Source organism: Trichechus manatus, unplaced genomic scaffold (assembly GCF_000243295.1).
Source record: "Trichechus manatus latirostris isolate Lorelei unplaced genomic scaffold, TriManLat1.0 scaffold00027, whole genome shotgun sequence".
NCBI lineage: Eukaryota > Metazoa > Chordata > Mammalia > Sirenia > Trichechidae > Trichechus > Trichechus manatus.
In genome coordinates, this window is record NW_004443963.1 from 5,228,429 (window position 1) to 5,253,236 (window position 24,808).

The 24,808-nt window shown below is 39.7% G+C and overlaps 1 protein-coding gene across 2 annotated transcripts; it reads left to right on the forward strand.

Moving 5' to 3' along the window:
- Window positions 1-487: 487 nt before the first annotated feature.
- On the forward strand, window positions 488-24,216 carry TDG (thymine DNA glycosylase). Of its 2 annotated transcripts, none has more exons than XM_004373772.2 (10): window positions 488-677; window positions 9,597-9,739; window positions 13,667-13,908; window positions 14,693-14,762; window positions 18,361-18,496; window positions 18,698-18,780; window positions 18,860-18,954; window positions 20,970-21,141; window positions 21,592-21,717; window positions 22,133-24,216. In XM_004373772.2, the coding sequence occupies exons 1-10, from the start codon at window positions 655-657 to the stop codon at window positions 22,273-22,275; spliced, it is 1,233 nt and encodes a 410-aa protein (XP_004373829.1). In that variant the 5' UTR covers window positions 488-654; the 3' UTR covers window positions 22,276-24,216. The 2 variants fall into 2 exon arrangements, with proteins under 2 accessions (XP_004373829.1, XP_023584745.1); XM_023728977.1 differs by having other exon boundaries at window positions 22,130-24,190.
- Window positions 24,217-24,808: the final 592 nt, after the last annotated feature.

Below are 24,808 nucleotides of genomic sequence, written 5' to 3' on the forward strand. Positions count from 1 at the left end.
TTGAGGTTCTTCCTCTTTTCTCGCTGACCCTCTACCAAGCATGGTGTCCTTCTCCAGGGACTGGTCCCTCTTACATCTTTCCCCTCATCACACTATCTGATGATTAATGCAAAACACTGTCTTAAGCAGGACAAAATTTGGAGTGGAAAGGACTCAACATTTAGAGCCTCACTGATCCTGACAAGCACAACCGCGCACCTATACAGTGCAACCGGAACCCATCACCATGTCACTCGCACCGTGCCCACTACCTAAGAGTCAATGACGGACAAAAGCTTACGTCAGCTGACCGCTCCCCCTCCCACTCTATATCCTCCACCGTTCCCGAAAGTCCAAGCGGCGAAGTTGAAAAATCTAACGAGGCGTGAACGTGATTGGGCTGCCCTCCATCACGTGACGACCACAAGGCGTGGGATTTGGCTCCGAGCAGGCGGAAGCGCCCCGAGAAGTGAGGGGGGGTGGGAGTGGTCACTATTAGGGTGAGGGGGGAACTAAAACCTTGGGGGAGGAGCTTGAGCGCCAGCTACTGCCCCAGTTCTTCCAGCAATTGGGGTCAAGTGTCTAGTTATTGTCGTTCCGCTGTACGTACGCGATCTTACTACAGAGACTCGTTTGCCTGGCAGCCAAAGCCGCACACGCGAGCGGCAGCAGGGAATGGAAGAGGAAAACGCGGGCAGGTAAGGTCGCGGCGGAGCACCGCCCCTCCCCCAGCGCTCCTCGCGGCGGGGCCGGCGGGCGGGCGGGCGCGCGCACGCACGCAGGGGTCTTAGACGCCCTATCCCGAGTACAAAGGCCAGCACCGCGCGTGCGCACTGTGGGCCCGCTCCAGCCCCCGCGGCCGCCGACTGTCGGGAGAGGATACCTCCTGCATGTGGGCAGTTTCTCATTTCCTCACGATAGCTGACTGGCATTAAAATGTGTTGGTGACCAACCAGCCGTCTCCAGAGAATATTGCTTTCCAGCCGCCATTCTTGGCTACAAGTTCCTTTACCCTCTATTACCTATGCAAAGAGCTGTAAAGATGGAGTATCACACGTATCCGGCTCTATGTCGAGGAAAACTCCAGGAGTTTTCATTTTAAAGTTAGTTGATTTACCGTGGCTTTCTCCCCAGAGATTTACTCAAAACAACATCAAGGGTCACGGGGTAAATAATAGTGCTATGCTGGAGCTTTTGAATTCTGGAAATACGTGTGACACTTGAAAGAAATCAATCCAAAAATGTCCTGAGTTTTACTGTGGGTTTGGGGACGATCTTAAGAATCTGTTTTTAATATGTCCTTTGGGGAGTATGAGGTACATGGAGAGAAGGTTTTGCCAAAGGAGAGATTTAGAGATTTGTACTCTTATTCGGAAAGCCAAATGAGAAATCATTAAATATGATGACAGTCTTAACAAATAAAAAAAAAAGATGATTTACATTGGAATAAAATAATGTTAGACCTAATGTAGGATTATTCTGACTCTCAGTGGCTAATGGACCCTGAGTTTAAGCAAGACACTTCTCTGGACCTGTTAATGTCTGTAAAATAAGGGCATTTCTGGAATCCAGTTCTGACATGCTGTGAATCAGTGTTAGGTTGAAGGTACGTACTGACTGTCAGTGAAGACTACAAAGGGCATACTAAGTACTGTAACCAGAATAAATTGTCTTAGAGTTTAAGAGAAGAGATATACAGAAATAAAGTATAGAGCAGCCCAATGTTATAGATCAAATTGCTGAATAAAGTACTCCAGTTCTTTCTCAGAAGACCTTTACAAATGAGAGAATTCACCAGAACTTGTGGAAATCTCTCTCACTTTCATGATCTTACTTCAGAGCAGAATTGAAATCTGGGTAAAGCCTACCATCAAAAGAATTATAACACTCACTGTAAGACCTTATTCAGTGTCCTATGCAGTAAAATAATAGGACTCTGGTACACTGTTCAGCTCAAAGCGTGACTTGAGTATTCTGTCTTAACTTCATCCACTGGGCTGTAAAACATTTTTTATTTTGGTCTGCAAAATTTTCACCTTCAGGAGATAGGGAGAATACTGTGTTACAAAGAATCTTTCATTGGGATTTCTGAGATGACTCAGGCCCCTTGTAATCCTGAGACAGTAGTTCCCTGTCACTCTCAAGTTTGTGATGATTAAGGGATGGAGCTGGATAGAATTAATTTACTTTTTATTTTGGAAAATTAATAGAAAAAAATTCCGTGGATTATAGACTAAAGAGCAAAAATAGTTCAAGAGTCACAAGAAGCACTTACAGTCTAACTAACCCAGAGAGGAAAAAGGCGGAATTATATAAGGAGATTAGTATGCTTCCAATGATCTCAAGCATGAAAAGGACATCTACCAAAGTTGGAAAGTAGTAGTATAACTGGAAGTGACATGGGTCACTGTCTTAGTTATCTAGTGCTGTTATAACAAATACCAGAAGTGGATGGCTTTAGCAAACAGACGGTTATTCTCTCACTAGTCTAGTAGGCTCGAAGTCCGAATTTCAGGGCGCCAGCTCCAGGGGAGGGCTTCCTCTCTGTGTTGACTCTGGAGGAAGGGAAGGTCCTTGTCATCAATCTTCCCATGGTGTAGGAGCTTTTCAGCCCAGGGACCCCTGGTCCAAAAGATGCACTCTGCTCCTGGCACTACATTCTTGGTGGTATGAGGTCCGCCTGTCTTTCTCATCGCTTCTCTTATATCTCAAAAGAGATTGAATTAGGACAAAACCTAATCTTGTAGATTTAGTCCTGCCTCATTAAGATAACTGCTTCTAATCCTACCTTATTAACATCATAGAGGTAGGATTTACAACACATAGCAAAATCACATCAGATGACAAAATGGTGGACAGTCACACAATACTGGGAATCATGGTCTAGCCAAGATGATGTATTTTTGAGGGACACAATTCAATCCATGACAACCACTAAGAATACAGATTAATCTTCAAATGAGACCAGGCTTTCTAGAAATGTTAAAGATAACTGGGACGACTTATAAAGTTAGGCTTGGACGTGAGAAGGGTGAGAAAGGTTTGGGTTTTGTGCACAGTACAATGTCATAGAGTTAGCAGATGACAGAAAACATACTCGGTTCTGATTTTGATTTTTCATCACCTATAAAAATGAAACACCATCTCTGCCATAGAGTGTGGTTATGAGCAACCTTGATAACCACAACTATCGTTTCTGGAGCATTTCATGCTGGACACTTACATCTTGTTATTTCATCATAAGGAGCCTTGATGGTGCAGTGGCTGAGTGCTTGGCTGCTAACTGAAAGGCTGACAGTTCGAACCCACCCAGCGGCTCCAAAGGAGAAAGACCTGGCAATCTGTTTCTGTAAAGATTACAGCTTAGGAAGCCCTATGGAGCAATTCTCCTCTGTTGTATGGGGTTGCTATGAGTCAAAATCGACTCGATGACGCCGAACAACAACATAATAAGGAAAATGTCAGACTGGAAACGGCAGAATGAATGTCTGTAAGCGTTTCAAAGCTTAAGATCAATAAGGGCATTTAAAAGAGCTTTTAGCTGCTTTAGCTGAAATCATATTTCCTGGCCTGAATGAGTTGTATTTCAGATGAGAGGCCAGATTACAGCAATCTTTGAGGACTTGTAGACAACAGGTGAGGGAAAATGAAGCCTGAGTATAAACACATGGGTCCCTATTTACTTAAAAGGTGGAGTGTGTGCTCTAATTTATTGACATTGATCCTTAACAAAATGCTTGAGTTTTACTTACCAATGGTTATGGAGCATATTAAAAAGGAACTAGTGACCACTAAGCTACAGTGTAAATTGAAAAAACAGGAGGACCTACCAGACCAGGTTCATTCCCTTTTAGACTAGACTAGACTTGGATCCACAATCAGTGCCCCTGGAAGTAGCAGTTAAGAAATCAAATGACACATGCGCTGGGCAAATCTGCTGCAAAAGACCTATTTAAAATGTTAAAAAGCAAAGATGTCACTTTAAGGACCAAGAGATGCCTGACCCAAGCCATGGTATTTTTGATTGCCTCGTGTGCATGCAAAAGCTGGGCAATAAATAAGGAAAACCAAAGAAGCATTGATGCCTTTGAGTTACGGTGTTGGTGAAGAATACTGAATATACCATGGACTGCCAGAAGAACAAACAAACAAATCTGTCTTGGAAGAAGTACAGCGAGAATGCTCCTCAGAAGCGAGGATGGCAAGACTTCATCTCACGTACTTTAGATATGTTATCAGGAGGGACCAGTCCTTGGAGAAGGACATCATGCTTGGTAAAGTAGAGGGTAAGTGAAAAACAGGAAGACCCTCAATGAGATGGATTGACACAGTGGCTGCAACAATGGGCTCAAGCATAGCAATGATTGTGAGGATGGTGCAGGACCAGGCTGTGTTTCATTCTGTTGTACATAGGGTCACCATGAGTTAGAACCAACTGGACGACACCTAACAAGCAAAACAGACTAGACAGAATCTGTGATAGAAGGTACCTACAATCTTTGATTATCTCATGCTATCTTTAATTATTAATCATTATTCTAGCAAATTTATTGTATGTAAGGCACTGTTTTAAGTGTTTTATATGTGTTAAGTAATTTAATCCTCATAACCAATGAGATAGGTGCTGTTATTCCCACTTCACAAATGTAGAAGCTGGGCATAAAGAGGTTGAGGAACTTGCCCACACAGCTAGGAAGAGGCAGAAATAGAATCTGAACCCAGGTGATGTGGCTACAAATTCTGCCTCCCTAGCTAACAACTAACTGTATTATACTGCTTATCTTTGTGGGCAAGATGGAGAAGGGCTGTTGGCAGTCCGGTTAGGTGAAATCCAAACTGGTTTAATACTGAAAGAATCAAGGGCAGTTCGAAGAGAGGCCTATACTCATGTGCCATGTAGCTCTATTCCCAACTTTGTTGTTTCCAACAGTTTAACAACATCAAGATGTTGATGGCATGCTGAGGAAATTTGTGAGTGACCCAACTCTGGGAGGGGTTTGTGGAATTGATAGACTGATTCAGAATCCAGGCAAATCCCAACTGACTGGAATGGTGAATCATCTTTTACAAAAAGAGGCACAGTCTTTTACTCAGGTGAAGAAAATTAAGGATATACGTGGGATGAGGGAGACATGATAGAAGGGCAGTTTTTTGTTGATGGCAAACTCAGTCTGAATCAGTAGTATAATGTGGGTGCCCATAAAGCTAATGTAATAGGTTCCATAGTATGGTCTCCAAAATGAGGACATTTATAGCCCTGTTTGTCTTCAGACTGATGAGGCTCTAACTGGAGCATTTTGTTTGATTCTGAGCACCAAAAAACGACCAAATAATGAGGAAACTTGAAATCATACTATATGAGGAATAGTTAAACCAACTGGGGACTCTACCGTATTCTAAATTTCTGTGTTCACAGTTTCTAGTAGACTGCTTGTGCACAATAAGTACCCACCAGTATTTGGTGAGTACACACACTTCCTCATAAAAATATCAAATGCAGTCTTTTAATAGTTTATATAAATAGTCCCCTTTAGTTGAGCATTTGGATTATTTACAATTGATCATTAGTTTGTATGCATTCACTGTATATGCTTGTTTAAGTGGAGATAAATGTAGTTAGAAACTAGGAACTTAAAATAGTGGAAAATAACTGAGTATTAAGTAGAGGGTCAGCGAAAAAGAGGAAGACCCTCAACAAGATGGATTGACACAGTGGCTGCAACAGTGGGCTCAAGCATAACAAGAATTGTGAGGATGGTGAAGGACCGGGCAATGTTTCGTTCTGTTGTACATGGAGTTGCTATGGGTCAGAATCAGCTCGATAGCACCTAACAACAACAAAGAAGTTGCAGCTGTTAATTTTAGAGAAACCTTGAATATTTAGTTTTTTGAAATACAGCAAAATCTGAATTCACTCACTCAACTGTGTGTGTGTATGTGTGTTTTGAGAAAGACTGTTGGAAAATTCACAGTTTCATCAATCTCAGACCGCAGTTAGAACCAATCTCACAAGCACTGTGATTCAAGAGAAGGGGGGGTGCAAACAAAGGAGACAGGAAGGGGTGACCAGCAGGAAAAGGACAGAGGTAGCACAGTTGGGACAAACAAATGATGAGGGAAAAAAGTGAACAGGGGGAAATAAAAGCATTCATCGTGCTTACGATCTTGATGTCAAGGAGTTATATTTTTAAAAACTGTCATCTGTCCTGAATCTGAACAGATTTAGCCTTGTTTCCTGCACATTTTCCATATACAAAGAACCAGAAATCACTTTACCCAACCACTAATTTTCCTTGTGAGGTCTGGAGCACTATGATTCAAAGGGGGAAAAAAAAAAGCAGTTGCCTTTAGGAGCTGGTTGAATGGACATGGGAAATCCAGGGTGGAAAGGAGGAGTGTGCTGTCACAGTATGGGAAGTGCAACTAGGGTTACACGGCAGTGTGTGTATAAAGTTCTGTATGAGAAACTGACTTGAACTGCCTTCAACTCATGGCAGCCTCGTGTGAGAGTGGAACTGTGCTCCATAGGGTTTTCAAGGGCTTAATTTTTTGGAAGTAGATCGCCAGGCCTTTCTTCCAGGTTACCTCTGAGTGGTCTTGAACCTCTAACCTTTCACTTAGCAGCTGAGCACGTTACTTGTTTGCACCACCCAGGGAATGGGGGTGCAAATGGAAGCCTACAGAGGGTGAATGACTTGGCTAAGGTGAGCCAGCCGTTTGGTGTCTGAACTCGGATTGGATCCAGATCTCCTGACTCCCAGTCCAATGTTCTGCTGTCAGTGTCCCTCTCATTCAGAGGTATTGTTCAGAAACGTTGCAGAATTCTGAAATATAAACCAGAGACTCCATCAACCTGAGACCAGAAGAACTAGATGGTGCCCAGCTACCACCAGTGACCGCCCTGACAGGAAGCATAACAGAGAGTCCGTGATGGAGCAGGAGAAGAGTGGGGTGCAGAACTCAAATTCTAGTAAAAAGACGAGACTTAATGGTCTGAGTGAGACTGGAGGAACCCTGGGGACATGGCCCCCGGACTCTCTGTTAGCCCAAAACTAAAACCATTCTCGAAGCCAACTCTTCAGATAAAGACTGGACTGTAAGACATAAAATGACACTCGTGAAGAGTGTGCATCTTAGCTCAAGTAGATACATGGGCAGCTCCTGTCCAGAGGTGAGATGAGAAGGCAGAAAGGGACAGGAGCTGGTTGAATGGACATGGGAAATCCAGGGTGGAAAGGAGGAGTGTGCTGTCACAGTATGGGAAGTGCAACTAGGGTTACACAGCAGTGTGTGTATAAAGTTCTGTATGAGAAACTGACTTGAACTGTAAACTTTCATTTAAAGCACAATTAAAAAAAAAAAAAAGAAATAGCTTCACAATAAGATTAAAATAGGTTTATGCTGCTTACAAATTTAACCATTGTTAGATGATAGAAAGTTAAAGTTCATGAACATTTTTTGTGGAAACGTAATACTTTTTTCTGCCAAATATTTTTGTTCTGGCTGTTAGGAAGCTTTTAAGTAGCTGAGGCCAAATTTAATGTTCAAAGATAGTACATTACCTCAGAACTAACACTTGTTAGTTTCCATTACTTTATTTTTCTATTTTTGCCCTTGTTTAACTTAATATAAACTGCCACCGATCTTTTTTAGAAAGAGTAAGGGATATATCAATATTTTAGTCAAGTTTCTGAATTTTTTTCAAAAATTGATATGTATCTCTAATAATATAAAACTTCAGGTGCTTTTTCCTTCTTATTTTTCACTTGTTCTTCAGCTGACTGATTCCTAAATTTAAGTTTTCCGATTTGGAGCCCCAAAATTTCTGACCACTAAAGATACTGAGGGAGCCACATTTTGGGAATTTATTTTGTAAAGTGAAGAATTGTTTGTTTTGTAGTATGAATGGTGCCTCCCTAACTTATACATTTTATGTTTGGATTTTTGTAACATGCTCAAAAATGGGACATATCTGTAAAAGTCTGAGAGGTAGCAAGAAACACAGGGTTGCCTTCCTGATGCTGTGACAGATTAGGAAGCAACCATTATGTCTTTATTTATTTATTATTACTTAAGTTACTTACTGCTACTCATTTATTGTTACCATGTGTCTTTAAATGTTTATAGTCAAGCTTAAAGAGGATATAGCATCTCTGGAAACTGCCACAGCCACAATCACAAGTTGCAGTTTGCTTGACTAGAATTTCCACAGGGTGGCCACTCAAGATCCCTCTGTGTAACCCAGCCATATCCAACTTCTCACTAGAATTTTTAAATCATAAATGCTGGACAACCAGCATTTTAACGATTTATTGAAAAGAGCTATTAATGGTATGGTATTTATATAATTTGAGAACAGTATACTTAAGGAAATAAAACTCTTAAGATATCGTTTAATATCTTTCTCCCAATTCTCAACGTTTTCTTAGCTAGCTTAGCTTAATAATATCTTGAAGTCAGAATGCCTCTCCAATGGTCTGTTGATTGGGATGGGGCCCCTGCATATCCTGGAGCATCACCAGCATACACCGTGTAGTGTGTTACCCTGTGTGTCTGCCTAGGCCAGTTAAGCTTTTCCAGGAGACGCTTTAGTTTGCCTTTTTCAAAAACAGTTTCATTGAGATATGGTTTACACCCCATAACGTTTGCCCATTTAAAGTGTGCTAGTTGACTTTGTAATCTCTGCTTTCCAAGTCCCTTGTTTTCTCCACATGTCACGTAGGAAAAAAACTGATAAGTAGCTAATCTTGCCACAGAAAACATGACATTTCTCTTCAAATGGTAGATGGTACTTTCCCATTTTATTTCCCAGTGTTTTTCTTTCTACTGTATATTTAATGGCATCATTTGGCATTAGCTGTAACTTAAGTTTCATAAAGTAAGTGCATACTTTCCTAACTTGTACTAATAGCAATGGTCTGAGAAAGTGGTTTATGGTCATCAGAAACGTATTTTTGAAATTGTCTTCTTTGAAGGCCTGTGTTCCTTACACTGAGTGGACTACTTTGAACAAAGTTTAAATCATGTTCAAAAGAAAATTTTAGAGTGGTTTCTTCATAAATTCAACAGATATTTACAAAATAACAATTTCTAGCCCTCACTTAGTGGCAAAAACAAAAAAAGCAAAAATAAAGCCAATAAGTAAACAGGCAAATAAACGTAAAGAGAACCTTAAGTTAGATTGGAGGGCCTCTTTGGGACAAGATGATTAAATACTGAAGGTAGGGACGAAAATTTATTTGTGGATATTTTAGCCCAGTGTAGACTGACTGGCAGGCCTTTCAAGTCTCTCTACTTGGAAATTCCCATGATCTCATTTCAAAGAAAGTACAGGATGACTTGACAGGTCTTGTAAGTTTTACTGATGACACATCTTGTCATTAGACAGTGTGAGAGTTAATGTTTGGCTAGTAGGTACTGAGTAAAGATTGGGTGAATGTATAAATACAAGAATAGATCTTCCTTCTTTCTCTTCAACCCTTTTATCTGCTCTAATAACTATTACAGTCTGGTTACAAAATATTGGATCCTGAAGGATATTTACAGCTGATCGTTTAAGCTTACGTTTGAGTACATTTTATTGTCATTATATCTTATACTGAATCATTCTTTTTCAGCTATTCCCTTCCGCAAGCTCAAGCTTTTTATACATTCCCATTTCAACAAATGCTGGCTGAAGCTCCTAATATGGAAACCATGAACGAACAGCAAGTGCCAGCAGAAGTTTCAGTTCCAGCTCCTGCTCAGGAGCTCGTACAAGGTAGTTTTCACAGTAATAGTTTAGAAAATTAGCTGTTGGATTAGCCACTTTAAGAAAGGGTTTAATGCTGAATTTTAGAGTTAAAAAATGTAATCCATTTGTAGGACAAACCTTTGTTCAAATCCTGGCCGTCTTTTGTCAGCTGTTTGATCTTGGGCAAGTTACTCAGCCTCTCTGAACTTAAGTTTCTTCACCCTGCCACTGGTTCCAAAGCATCATTGTCTCTCACCTGAATTATTGCAGTAGCTTCTGAACTGTTCTCCCTGCTTCCACCCTGCCCCGAGCCTGTTCTCACAGCAGCTGGAGTGACCCTGTTAATACGTGAGTCAAATCACGTCACTTCTCTGTCCACAACCCTTTAGTGGCTTTCCATCACATGAAGAGAAAAGCCAGAGTTGGTACAGTAACCTATAAACCCTACACCCCTGGCCCTTTCTTTCTGACTTCATCTCCTACCGCTCACCAGCCGGCTGGCTCTGCTCAGCCATACTGGCTGCCTACTGTTCCTCAAGCATGTCAGGCATGCTGTCACCTTAGGACCCTTACTGGCTACTGCCTCTCAGGACCATTCTTTCCTCTGATAGCCACATGGCTGTAACTCCTTATCTCCTTCCAGACTTGCTCAGATGGTGCCTTCTCAGTGAGGCCTACCTTGACCGTCTCATTTAATATTGTCACAATTCCCGAAACCCCAGCACTCATGAAACACCTTGCCCTTGTGTAGCTTTTTCTAGCATTTGTCACTTCCTAACATGTTATATCTCCCCTCTTCTATCGTAAACACTAAAACACTCAACTACTACTGAAAGGTTGGCAGTTTGAACCCATCCAGGGGTGCCTTGGGAGATAGGCCTAGCGATCTGTTTCCAAAAGGTCACAATGTTGAAAACCCTATGGAACACGGTTCTGCTCTGACACGTATGAGGTCACTGTGAGTTGGAATCAACTCAACAGCAACTAACAATGACAGCAATGTGTTAAGTGATTTACCTATTGATTATGTTTGTTGTCTGTTTTTTCCCACTAGAGGGTTAAGCTTCAACACATCTCCAGCACTGCCGGTGGTGCCTAGCATATAGTGGGCATTCAGTAATGAATAAGTAAATGACTGTAACACATCACAGAATTAGTTAAATAAGAGAATTCATCTAAAAGTGTTGGGTGCATAGTAGGCACTGAAATATTAATTAACTTATCATCCTGTGGATTGTGTATGGGAAATTATGTATTTTCAAAATTTAGATACATTTTCTCCTAGAAACAATGTTCCCCATGACTGAGGGGCCTCCAGGCAAGTTGGTAAAAGCCCATTTAATCTTGTAAAGTCCCTAAAACAAAGCACTGTTCTAATCCAGAAAACTTAAAAATTCCTTTATTTTACAGGCACTTTTTAAGTACTTAGTACGTGCCAGGTACCGTGTGATACACTCTGGGGAGTAAAAGAACATGGACCTTGCCCTCAAATATCTCATAATCTAGTCGAGTTAAAAAAAAGCAAAAGAAAAGAAGCCCACATTGTGCCTCGGCATGCCAAGTGATGAAGGGGGCTCTGGATGCTAGATGCTTTGGGAGCTCATAGGGGTGGCGCCTAACACAGGCTGACGACTAAGGCAGCTTCCCAGAGCAGAGAGATGACACCGGGGCTCTGAAACATCAAAGGCAAGGAGATTTTATCCCCAAGAAGAAGGGGCTAGGGAAGATTCCAGACCAAGGAGCAGGATGTGCTGAGTTACAGATGTGAAGCATGACACAGCCAAACATCTGAGGATGAGTCTGTATGGTTGGAGTCGGGGGTGTAGCAAGGAAATGGTGAAAGGTGAGGCTGGATGGGGCAGGTTTGGTTTGTATTTTATCCTAAGGGGTTTATAGTCTAACCTGAAGGCAGTCTAACCTGAAGGCAATCGGGAACTGTTGAGAGAGTGTAAGCAGAGGAATGACTTAAATAGGTTGATGTTTTAAAAAGGTCATTCTGGAAATAGAAGATAGACTGGGTAGTAGAGAGCCAGGTAGAGCTTGTAGGCAAGGAATGAATTAGAGACTGTTTGAATAATCTAGGCAGGAAATGAGGAGGACCTGAATCATAGCAGAAGGCATGAAGAAGGACAGACTTAGGAAAGACTCAGGAGGCAGAATCACCTGGGCATAGTTAATGGATTTCATGTGGGGAGGGCAAGGGAGAAAGAAGAGTCTGGAAGTGACTCCCAGGTTTCTGGCATGAGTGGTTGGATGAAGGAGGTGTCATTCACCAGGATAGGAAGTTAGGAGGAAGAACAGATTTTGGAAGGAAGAGCAGCTTGAAATGATACGTCATTACCTACCTAGTAGGTAGAGAGAAGGTAAGAGTAGAAAGAAGGTGATGATTTCACCAGTATAGCAGTATTTGTATGAGAAATGTGCTCAAAGTTTTGGTTTATAGTTTTGGGGGGACTGTAGTCTAATGCCATTGTATTAAAACTACCTCCTGCCCTTGCTTCTCCTATTTTTCTGGGCAGGGAGCACTAGAATTTCCCCAGCTACAAGCCAGTAGTGGTAGCCCCCTTGGCTCTTACCAGAAAACCAAAACCCAACCCATTGCCTTTGATCCGATTCTGACTCATAGCGACCCTGCAGGACAGAGTAGAACTGCCTGTTAGAGTTTCCACTGCTGAAATCTTTACAGAGGCCGACCGCTACATCTTTCTCCCGCAGAATTGCTGGTGGGTTTGAACTGCTGACCTTTTGGTTATAGCCGAGTGCTTAACCACTGCACTACCAGGGCTCCTTAGCCCTTAAGGCGATGGTAAATCAGCATGAGGCAGAAGGGAGGAACCTTGTTCTTGGGAGGCTCAGATGGGAAAACACCAAACAGCAGTAGGATGGGGTAGGAGGCTGAGAAATTAGGAAAGATGCTGAAGAATTAAGGATAAGAAAACCAAGCCCTCCTGATAGGTAACTTTAGGTCACTGGTTCTCAGCCAGAGGTGATTTTGCTCCCCAAGGGACATATGACATTGTCTGGAGGCATTTTTGATTATCATGCCTGGCAGGCTGCTACTGGCATCTATCTAGCGGGTAGTGGCCAGGCACGCTGTTAAACATCCTACAGTGTACAAGCCAAAATGTCGATAGTGCTGCTGAGGTTGAGAAGCTCTGCTTTAGGTCCTGAGATAAGATGCCTAGTCTTGCTTTTTGAAAAATACTGCTGCTCTAAGATTTCATTCTCAGCAGTTTCTAAGTTCACCTGTTCAGCCACGTGTGGAACAGAATATGCACCCATAATCTCTTAAACAAGTACACAAGCCATTTTAGGTTTTCTACTGCTGGACATTATAGGAAAACTGAATTAAAAGGTTTCCCTTCCTTCCAATTTTTCTATCTACCTATTTCATTTGTTTACTTATCAATTTATATATTTACATTGAGAATTTCTATGAAATGGTACATGGATGTTTTGTGTCTCTGGGGAGGCCAGGATGCCAAATAAGATTGTGTGGAAAATCAAGTCTATGGTTATTATGGGCATTCCTTCCCAAGAGCAGCTAGCAGGGAAGGAGGGTGGGAGGTGGGGGTACATGAATTTACTCTGGGGTGGTGGTGGTGGTGTTTGCCATTGAGGCGATCCCGTGTAGAGAAGAACTGTTCCATGGGGTTTTCAAGGCTGTGACCTTTCAGAAGCAGATTGCCAGGCCTATCTTCCAAGGCACCTCTGGGTGGGTTCAAATCACCAACCTTTCAGCTAGTAGTTGAACACTTAACTGTTTGCATCACCAGGGACCCATTCTGGGATGAAGGAAGGGGAAAATATTACAGAGGAGACTGATGTTGGAAATTAGAAGAGCATAGTTTGGGGAGAGGGAAAAAGTGTTGATAGGGTGATTTTTCTAGGAAAGCTGCCTAAAGTTGTAAGTTACGATTTCCCGAATCTACATACTGAAAAATCATGTTTCAGAGGCTCCTAAAGGAAGAAAAAGAAAACCTAGAACAACAGAACCAAAAAAGCCAATGGAACCCAAAAAACCTGCCACACCAAAAAAACCTGGCAAGTCCACAAAATCAAAAGAAAAACAAGAAAAAATTACAGATACATTTAAAGTGAAAAGAAAAGTAGACCGTTTTAATGGTGTTTCAGAAGCTGAACTTTTAACCAAGACTCTCCCTGATATTTTGACCTTCAATCTGGATATTGTGATTGTAAGTATGTTTTGTTCTCATTTTATTTTATAAATAGCATAGGTGGATTATCTTTACTTAGCAGTTATCTTGCAAATAGCATTTTGCTGAAAAGGAACCATTTCTAAGAATCTCTTTGTGGTAAATGCTGTCACTTTCATGAAGTTGTGTTATGTGGGAGTATTTAAGAGGGTGGGGTCCAGAGTTGGGCTGTTTGGGTTCAAATCCTGCCAAGTGGTTTGACCTTGGACAAGCATTACCCTTTCTAAACACCAATTTCCTTGTTGGTAAAATGGGTGATTATAGTACCTCCCTCATAGGGTTGCAAAGATTAAGTGAAATAACCCATGTGAATTTAGAGTGCATGACCACTGTGAGGACTCAGTAGAGGAGAGCACTTATTATGAACTTTGGCTTTTATCAGTAACTGTCAGAAACATCAGCATGGGACAGCTGTGAAGCTTGTGTGGCGTAAGCTGCTTGTTGGGAGTCGAGAACCAGCCTTGTGGCTGCACATGGGCTCAGAGGTTGATTGTCCCAGTATCTCTCTCTTTCCAGACTGAAGGCAGCCCAGTTGGGTGGGGATGGAGGACCTGGGGATATGAGGTAGTCAGACTGGTTTTTAAAAACAATAGCTTCCCTCAAAGTAGAATACTTTGCTTGGCAATTAATTCAACAGTACTGATTATGATGCTGAATTAAATTTGTATTTTAATAAATTCAGTTTTGTTTACTCCTCCCCCATAAAAATCCTAAGACTGTAAAATTTTTGAAGACTGAAATGTATAAATATTTTGCTGTGTAGATTGGCATAAACCCAGGACTAATGGCTGCTTACAAAGGGCATCATTACCCTGGACCTGGAAACCATTTTTGTAAGTGATTGCTTTTTTTAACTACCTTACTTTTAAACTACATTTTCTTTCTTTATAGTTGTTTTTGTTTTTTTGCTCTTTTTTTTAACCAAGTTGTGTTTAGAAAAAAAGAGATTGTGTGTGTAAATATGTTGTCTTGTTTTCTATGTTTGAGTGTGTGTGTATACACATAAAAGGGTTCGAAATGATATATTGCTGTTAACATTTTGGCGTAAGAGTGGAGAGGCATGAGAAGTAGTGATTTCTGTTTAAACTGTTTTCAGTGAGTTTTACTGCTTTTGACTTTTTTTTTTAATGATTTAAAAAATTGTTACCTATAAACATGGTAACTGTAGTACATCTTTGTGGCAGTATAGACAAAATAACTGCCCTTTCCAGATATCTACTGGCCTTATTTTCTAGGAAAGAAACGTACTGATCCTTGGCAGTCAGGTTGTAATAGTTACAATTGCTGTGACTGGAGATATTCTCTACTTACACTAGCAGAAAATAGTATTAACCCAAAAAAACCCCAATGCCATCCCCTATAACTATTACCAAAAACCAGACCCTTGCCATCAAGTCAACTCTGACTCATAGCGACCCTATAGGGCAGAGCTGAACAGAGTTGAACCGCTTGTAGGGTTTCCAAGGAGCAGCTGGTGGATTTGAACTGCCGACCTTTTGGTAAGCAGCCATAGCTCTTAACCACTGTGCCACCAGGGCTCCATAACTATTACAGTAACCTTTACAACCAAGTATAACTACTGTAGTATTATCCTGAATATAAGTTGTGTTACGTGCCAGTGCCTAGTAGAACAAGGAGCATGTGATAGGCCTTCAGGAAATACTAGTTGATTAGCTAAAGCCAAAAAAAAAAAACCAAATCCATTGCCGTCAAGTCAATTCTAGCTCATTAACGAAGAGTAACATTAAAAACATTTAGGGCAAATGATTTAAAAAAACATGTTGCTGTCGAGTCAATTCTGACTTATAGCAACCCTATAGGACAGGGTAGAACTGCCCCATAGGGCTTCCGAGGAGCAGCTGGTGGATTTGAACTGCTGGCCTTTTGGTTAGCAGCTGAGTTCTTAACCACTACACCACTGGGGCTCCAAGTGATAGTATGCATTTTTAGAACTAACTAGGGAAATTTGAACTTACTTCCTCTACTTTCAAGGTGTTTTAAGTGTTTCTGTCCGTGGGTTGGTTTATCTTTGAAAGGAAAATAAATAGTTTCAAAGTTCCCTACACTGACCAGCTGTATATTCTTGAACAGGTGTTTGTTTACCATACTTACTTGTGAAAAGTAGTCTCTATATCTCCTAAAATAGTTGTGATGATTAAATGAGATAATCTATGTAAAGGGCTTAGCATAGTTGTTGTTACGTGCCGTCAAGTTGATTCCAACTCATAGCGACCCTGTGTACAACAGAATGAACCACTGCCCAGTCCTGCACCATCCACACAATTGTTATGCTTGAGCCCGTTGTTGTGGCCATCGTGTCATTTCATCTCGTTGAGGGTCTTTCTCTTTTTAGCTGACCGTCTACTTTACGAAGCATGATGTCCTTTTCCAGGGACTGATCTTCCTAATAACATGTCCAAAGTATGTGAGACAAAGTCTCACCATCCTTGCTTCTAAGGAGCATTCTGGCTATACGTCTTCCGAGACAGATTTGTTCGTTCTTTTGGCAGTCCATGGTATATTGAGTATCTTCGCCAACAGCATAATTCAAAGGCATGTATTCTTCTTCCCCAGTTAAAAAATGGGCAAAGGATATGAACAGGCACTTCTCCAAAGAAGATATTCAGGTGGCTAACAGACACGTGAAGAAATGCTCACTATCATTAGCCATTAGAGAAATGCATATCGAAACTACAATGAGATATCATCTCACCCCAACAAGGCTAGCATTCATCCAAAAAACACAAAATAATAAATGCTGGAGAGGTTGTGGAGAGACTGGAACACTTATACACTGTTGGTGGGAATGTAAAACGGTACAACCACTTTGGAAATCCATTTAGCACTTCCGTAAAAAGCTAGAAATAGAAGTAACAAACGATCCAGCTATACCACTCCTTGGAATATATCCTAGAGAAATAAGAGCCATCACATGAATAGATATATGCACACCCATGTTCATTACGGCACTGTTCACGGTAGCAAAAAATGGAAACAGCCTAGGTGCCCATCAGCGGACGAATGGATAAACAAATTATGGTATATCCACACAATGGAATACTACACAATGATGAAGTACAACGATGAAGCCATGAAACATAACATGGAAGAAGCTGGAGGTCATTATGCTGAGTGAATTTAGTCAGTCACAGAAGGACAATATTGTATAAGACCACTATTATGAGAACTTAAGAAAAGGTTTAAACACAGAAGAAAACATTCTTTGATGGTTATGAGGGTGGGGAAGGAGGAGGAGGGTTATTTACTAACTAGATAGTAGATAAGAATTATCTTAGGTGAAGGGAAGGACAGCACACATTACAGGGGAAGTTAGCACAACTGGACTAAACCAAAGCTAAGAAGTTTCCTGAATACAGTGAAACACTTTGAGGGACAGAGTAGCAGGGGTAGGGGTCTGGGGACCATGCTTTCAGGGGACATCTAGGTCAACTGGCATAACAAAGCTTATTAAGAAAATGTTCTGCATCCTACTTTGGTGAGTGGCATCTGGGGTCTTAAAAGCTTGCTAGTGGCCATCTAAGATGCATCAATTGGTCCCAACCACTTGGAGTAAAGGAGAATGAAGAACACCCAAGACACAAGGAAGGTATTAGCCCAAGAGACGGAAAGGGCCACATAAACCAGAGACTTCATCAGCCTGAGACCAGAAGAACCAGAAGGTGCCCAGCTACCACCAATGACCATCCTGACAGGGAACACAACAGAGAGCCCCGGTTGGAGCAGGAGAAAGGTGGGGTGCAGAACTCCAATTCCAGTAAGAAGACCAGACTTAATGGTCTGACTGAGACTGGAGGAACCGCAGAGAGCATGGCCCCTGATTCTCTTATCAGCCCAGAACTAAAACAATATCTGAGGCCAACTCTTCAGACAGGGATTGGACTGGACTGTGGGACATAAAGTGATACTCATGAGTAGTGTGCCTCTTAGCTCAAGTAGATACAAGAGACTAAACGGGCACCTTCTGTCCAGAGGTGAGATGGGAAGGCGGAGGGGGTTAGGAGCCGGTTAAATGGACGTGGGGAATCGGGTGGAAAGGAGGAGTGTGCTGTCACAGTATGGGGAGAGCAATTATGGTCACATAACAATGTATGTACAAATTTTTGTATGGGAAAAATAAAAATAAAAGTCATCTGCGGTTTTATTCATTGTCCAGCTTTTGAACGCATATGAGGCGGTTGAAAACACCATGGCTTGGGTCAGGCGCACCTTAGTTTTCAAGGTGACATCTTTGCTTTTTAACACTCTTGGCATAGTACCCAGCACACATTAATCGCTCAGTATAGTATTTGGTCTATGTTTCCAGTTTAAAAATGTCCTAGAGTTTGAATATAGACTGCTACAGTACATCACTTCACTGGGGAAAAACCTCTGACCTTACATGGAAATAAATGAAACTTCTCTCTTTCACAGGGAAGTGTCTGTTTATGTCAGGGCTGAGTGAGGTCCAACTGAATCATATGGATGACCATACTTTACCAGGGAAGTATGGTATTGGATTTACCAATATGGTGGAAAGGACAACACCAGGCAGCAAGGATCTTTCCAGGTAATTACATAACATTTATTTTTGAAAGTTGGAACCTTGGCCATGCTGGTTCCTCAGATACTCTAGGAACTATCATATGCATTTAGTTGAAGCTAAGTTCAACAGATAGGTGATTTGATCTCTCTTTGAAAATTGCCTGAACTTAGCATATTACAAACATTGTTGTATTTATATTTTGATGACTTTTTAATTCAATTTTAGTAAAGAATTTCGTGAAGGAGGACGTATTCTAGTGCAGAAATTACAGAAATATCAGCCACGAATAGCCGTGTTTAATGGAAAATGTAAGATTTACTTTTAAATTTGAGCTTTTTGCTTTGCTGACATTATGGGCAACCTAAATATGTTTGTATTTCATTTTAGGTATTTATGAAATTTTTAGTAAAGAAGTTTTTGGAGTAAAGGTTAAGAACTTAGAATTTGGACTTCAACCCCATAAGATCCCAGACACAGAAACTGTAAGTCTTTAGAAATGCATTTGTAAATCAGCTAATTGTGGTTTTCTTTTTCTAACTATTTTTCCTTTTTCCTATCCGTTGTAATTTATGCTATAAAAAACCCACACTATTTTCTTGAGCAATATGTATATCAACTTGAACTAATATTTATAGATTAATTCAGGTATTGTTATAGTTTTATTAGAAACAGAAACATTTGTTGGCCAAATGGCTTAATGGTGTTATATTAATTGGCTAAAATATTGAGAAGTGTTGACTCATATACTATTCAAAACATTTAATGGCATCTACTTGTCAAATTCAAGCTCTTACTTGGTTGTGAAACAAACATGTAAATATAGGCATGATCTTGATTAGTAAAACTGCCAATTGCCCTCTATTTATCCCATCCTAACTCCATTTTAAAGTCATGCAAATAGTACTCTTCAGTTGCAGGCATCCAGCCAACCTGACTGGCATTTGGTCTATTGTTTATACATAAAGGCAGCATGAAATAACACAGTGATTTTCAAACTTTCACTTTCTGCAGAGTTTCTGCAGACATTTGCTTCAAATTTTGCTTCTTAAATAGTTTAAATTTGGTTTAAAACTTAAAAATCACACATGTACAGACCTATGTGTCGTGTGCTGCCAGATTTTAGGGGAGACCTCAGAATAAAGTTTCTTCTACCTACATACATTTGCAGTCTCCTTTTAAAATTTCTTCTGTTCTTCTTACAAATATGTGATTGGTAAAGTAGGTTTTGGACTGGGCTTTCTTTGAATGAAGTTGTACAAGTGAGTTCACTACTTTCTGTAGCGTATTTCAGACTTGTCCATTAAATGCCACACAAGGCTCAGGTACATCTCTTGGATCTGTGATTACAGTAGTGCAGTAATCAGTAAACTTGAATCATGTCGTGATGGTTAATTTTACCTCTTACAATAAGCTGTGGGTGCATTTATCTCTTTAAATTTATTCCTTATGGATTATAAGCAGTTAATAGATCGCGTTAATGATTGAGTTTTGAAACAAAAAAATCCTGCTTATTAAAGTTTCTAGTCACTTGAAGAATATTTTGAGATTGAGAAATATGCTATTATAAAACCGGGTACCATTTGCACCTACGTTATCTTTATGAATCAGGATTTGCTAACTATTGCATAGCCAAAACTAAATATTTTTTTCTGTATACATGATATGGAGGCTAATTTTCAAATTACAGCTAATGTCCATAATTCAGCAGCCTCATTCTCATGTATTGTTGGTGGAGATATAAATTAGTACAGGTTCTATGAAGGGCAGTTTGTCATGATCAACCAAAATGATAAATGCCAATGTCTTTCTCCCTAGCCATTTCACTTCTAGGAATTTATCCAACAAATATACTCACACATACTTAAAATTAAATAATTTACAGTAGCAAAAGATTGGAAACAACCTAAATATCCACAGTTGGGCTCTGGTTAAATTATTAAACTAGTACACGGCTCTAAAATAGATAGCTCTTTTTTAATTTTGATAGAGATATCTGATATAGAATCATCTCTGAGATACACTGTTGAGTGAAATAAGCAAGGTGCAAAACAGGGAATAGTGCATGTTAACTATCCGCATGTTCTTTAAAAGGGAAGCGAGAATACATATCAAGACACATTTGATTGTACCTTGATTGCTTTTGGGAAAGGGAACTAGGTGGCTAGGGATAGGGTTGGGAGGGAAGACTTTTCATTGTATGCCCAGTATACCCCTTTGTACCTTTTAAATTGTGAGCCATGTATTTGTTATTAAAAAGAAAATACTCGTAGTTGATAGATGAACACCGGGGGTGGGGGGAGCCTCATTGTTTTGATTTATTTACTTTGTAATAAGTATTACAAGTTTGACCTTAAGCACTACTACTCTTACTGATTTTATATATGTTGATGTGATAAGTAACAATTAACCCAACTAAAGATAAATTTTCTAATCTCAATAATGAGTGGATTCGGAAGAATTGTCAGATTCCTGTAACTCTAAAATTTTATGATTCTAGCTGTGCTATGTTATGCCGTCATCCAGTGCAAGATGTGCTCAGTTTCCTCGAGCCCAAGACAAAGTTCATTATTACATTAAACTGAAGGACTTAAGAGATCAGTTGAAAGGCATTGAACGAAACACAGACGTCCAGGAGGTGCAGTATACGTTTGACTTACAGCTTGCCCAAGGTATGTTACCATTATCATCCCTTCAATTCATTTTATGTATATGTACATCACCAAAAGTATGTTGGGGATTTAAAAGCCAGGAGAAAGGAAAAAAATTATTACATCTGTAGCCAGAATGCTTTGATAATGGATATTATAATCTCCTTTTACCAATGTCTTCCATCTACTCTGGACACTCTGGCAGACACTGAGGATCTAAGAGACATTGCAGCCCACCTAAAATGAAATGTCATGGGTTTTCATGACTTGTGTGAGATAATTTAGCATGTGTCACAAAGAGTTTGAAAGATTACAGCCAAAGATGTATTCCATCTGTTTTACTTAAGAGGCATACATTTGATATGTTTACATGAGTATTCAAAAAAAAAAAGTTATCATGATTTCTGAGTAAAGCTGTTTTCAAAACTAGAGTACAAAATCAGTTTTAAATTCTCTTTACTCTCCTTACAGAGGATGCCAGGAAGATGGCTGTTAAGGAAGAAAAATATGATCCGGGTTATGAAGCAGCTTATGGTGGTGCTTATGGTGCGAATCCGTGCAATGGTGAACTCTGCAGCTTCTCTTCAAATGGGCTGAGTATGTCCCCACCCTGTGTTTGTGCCTTTCAAATACTTAATTTTATCAGGATTGGGGGAAAAATTATCAACATAAATTATTGAACAATGGGAATGGTAATATAAAACTCTAGAGATTGATGATGAAAATTTGATGGTTATTTGAATGTTTAGTTACACAAACTTTTACAGCTCATTTTCTTTAAATCACTGACTCTAAGTCATCCTAGTTGTGTTTTCCTTTTGGAATAACAGATGAGGATTTGTAAGTCCTACATCTGAAAATAGAAGACAAACTTCTAATTCCATTCAAGAAGCTTGCTTAACTATTTTAATAGCAATTCTCCTTCAGTGGACTGTTAAAATCTTCGAATTTGCTAATTTGAAATGTTTAAACAGAATAAACTAACACTCTTCTTCTTGACTCCTCCCAGCAGCTGACAGTGCAGAATTACAGGGAGAATCAACTTTCAGTGACATTCCAAATGGGCAATGGATGACCCATTTGTTTACAGACCAGATTCCTTCCTTTAATAATCACTGTGGGATGCAAGCACAGGAAGAAGGAAACCGTGCTTAAGAATGGTGCTTCTCTACTCTGCTTAAATGCTGCAGTTTTAATGCAGTGGTCAAGAAGTGAACCTCAGTTTGCGAACTGAAGTATTTTATTAGTATTCTACTCTAGTGGTATAATCATAGTGCAGAACAGTTGTGTCATAGAATCAGCTGTATGAACTAGGTAGCTTGGAAGGAAGAAGTAGGGGTTTTTTTGTATATGAGTTTTTATATGTGACTTCATCATCATTCCAGTTTTTTATAAACTATATTTCATTTATGAAGAAATTGATTTTCTTTTGCAAGTCACTTTTAATCTGTAATATTTAAATGCAACAATTTGAATATTTATAGTTGATTTTTAACTTACTGTGCATAGACCTAGATACACCATTATCCCCTTTATGCCTAAGAAAAGCATGCTAATAATACGAATTATCACTGGTAAAGAGGCATATGTGTTGGCTTTCATATAGGAAGCTAACCCTCAGTGGAGTCTTGTTTGGTGGTTTTTAGAGGTGTTGGATAGCTCCCTGAGTTAAATTCACACTCGGACCTCTTTGCTTTACCAGTGGTGAGCATTTGTGAGAGATGCTTAGTAGTAGAAATGTGGAGTATGGACTTGCAGCAGCAGAGCTAAACCAGCCTTACCTGGCAGGGCATTGAGCCTTGGCTTTGGCCTCCACCTGTCTGTTAATCCTCTAGTAGACAAACTATTCTGCTGGGATGGTAAGTTCCAGAGAATATTGTAGACCTTTTAAATTTTGTCCCTTGATCTGTGTTTTACTTGAGAACCTGAATTTGATAGAGAAGAAACTGAACTTCTCTCTCAACATCTGTCACTGATTCTGATATTGCCCTCCTTGGTTTTGTGGCTGTGACATGGGAAGTGGTAAGAAACGAACTTTCAGGCTGAAAAGAAGATGCTGGAGGTGTTTGATAATCTCATTTAAACTGGTGCTTTATGTATGTGAAATGTACATAAAATACATAATACAGAATTTTTATTGCTAGATAAATCTAATAAGCCAGTAATTTAAAGAATCCTCTCTTTCCATCATTGCTGTTTGTTACTGTGGAGTGGGTGAACCTCATGGAAGGGTTAGTTTGAGTTATGTACCTTTGTGATTTTCTAGTGCATTTTTCCTTGGTGCTACAAACAGTCCACAACTACTAGGTCTGGTGGATATTAAAACTCTGTATTCAGATGCCATTTGCATTCACTGCTGATCAACCTGAATATTCTGATTTCAGACATACCCAGGGAGCATGCTGTTTTTTTAGTATGAAATATTTATAAGGGTCGTCCCCCACCCCCCAGGAAATTATAAGGCCTCGTTCTTCTCTTTATAATAAGAGAAACAGATTCTTGTGAATCTAAATATGTTTTTAGCTGTGGCTGTGATAGAACTTTTTTTTCCTTAAGTCTAGATTAAGCTGTGTAAAAGTCATTCATGTTATTTAAATGATGTACTGCTGTTTACATGGACATTTTGTGCAGGTGCTTTGAAGTGCCTTGCATCAGGGATTAGGAGCAATTGAATTATTTTTTCATGGGACTATGTAAAGCATGTAACTAGGTCTTGCTTTGGTATATAACTATTATAGCTTTACAGTAGATTTTTTTTTATTCGAGTGGAGAAAATACCCTTTAAATTATGACAGGCACTCACTAGAGAATGGGTTTGAAGGTTTTCCAAGCGTACAATAATGGTGGTGTTTTTCATTAAATGATACAGATGAGTAGTAAATGTTGACTTTCCATGTACATGACCATATGAGACTTTTCCATTAAATAATATTGAAAAGGTTTTTAAATTCATTTGAAAGTCTGATGGTTTTTACAATAAAGGATATTATAAGTAGTTATCCTTAAGTTGCTGGCTTTTTCTTTTCCCTTTAAGCCTGAGATCAGTTTACTTTCTGTTGTTAACATGTATAATAATATATGTAATGAAAATATGAAAATAAGATGTATAGGTATTTGATTTTTTTCAGACATTCATGTTTTAAACATAACAGTTCCATACAATATTGGCACCTGCTTAAAAAAATACTTGCGTGTAAAAATACATTTAGAAATATTTCATTAGAAATTTAAAAAATTTGTGAATATAATTGCCATTCAGGGTTAAGCAAACTGATTGCTGATAGCTAGATGGGATTATTTCTGTCCAACAGTATATTTCACTTAACACAATTTTGATTTCCATAAGTACCACTTTTACTTACGGAAATAAATCAGTGCTTACGTGGTCCGAGGTACAGTTTGTACACAGTAGTTTTTTGTTTTCTAGTATGCATCATATATATCAAAGTACTGTTCATAAAGAACAGTGTCATAGTAGGCACAAATAGATAATTCCACCTTCTTATATAGGAAACATTTAAAATGTAGTGTTATATCAGCACTGCTCCCAAATAAGTTCTATCAGTTTATCCTCCTACCAAGAGTTTTTAGGGGTTTTTGTTCTCTGCAGTTTATCTCCTTAATATGTTAACTTTTTTTTTTTCTAAAGGGTCTTGTTTTCACAATTTGTACACAGTTTTTTTTTTGT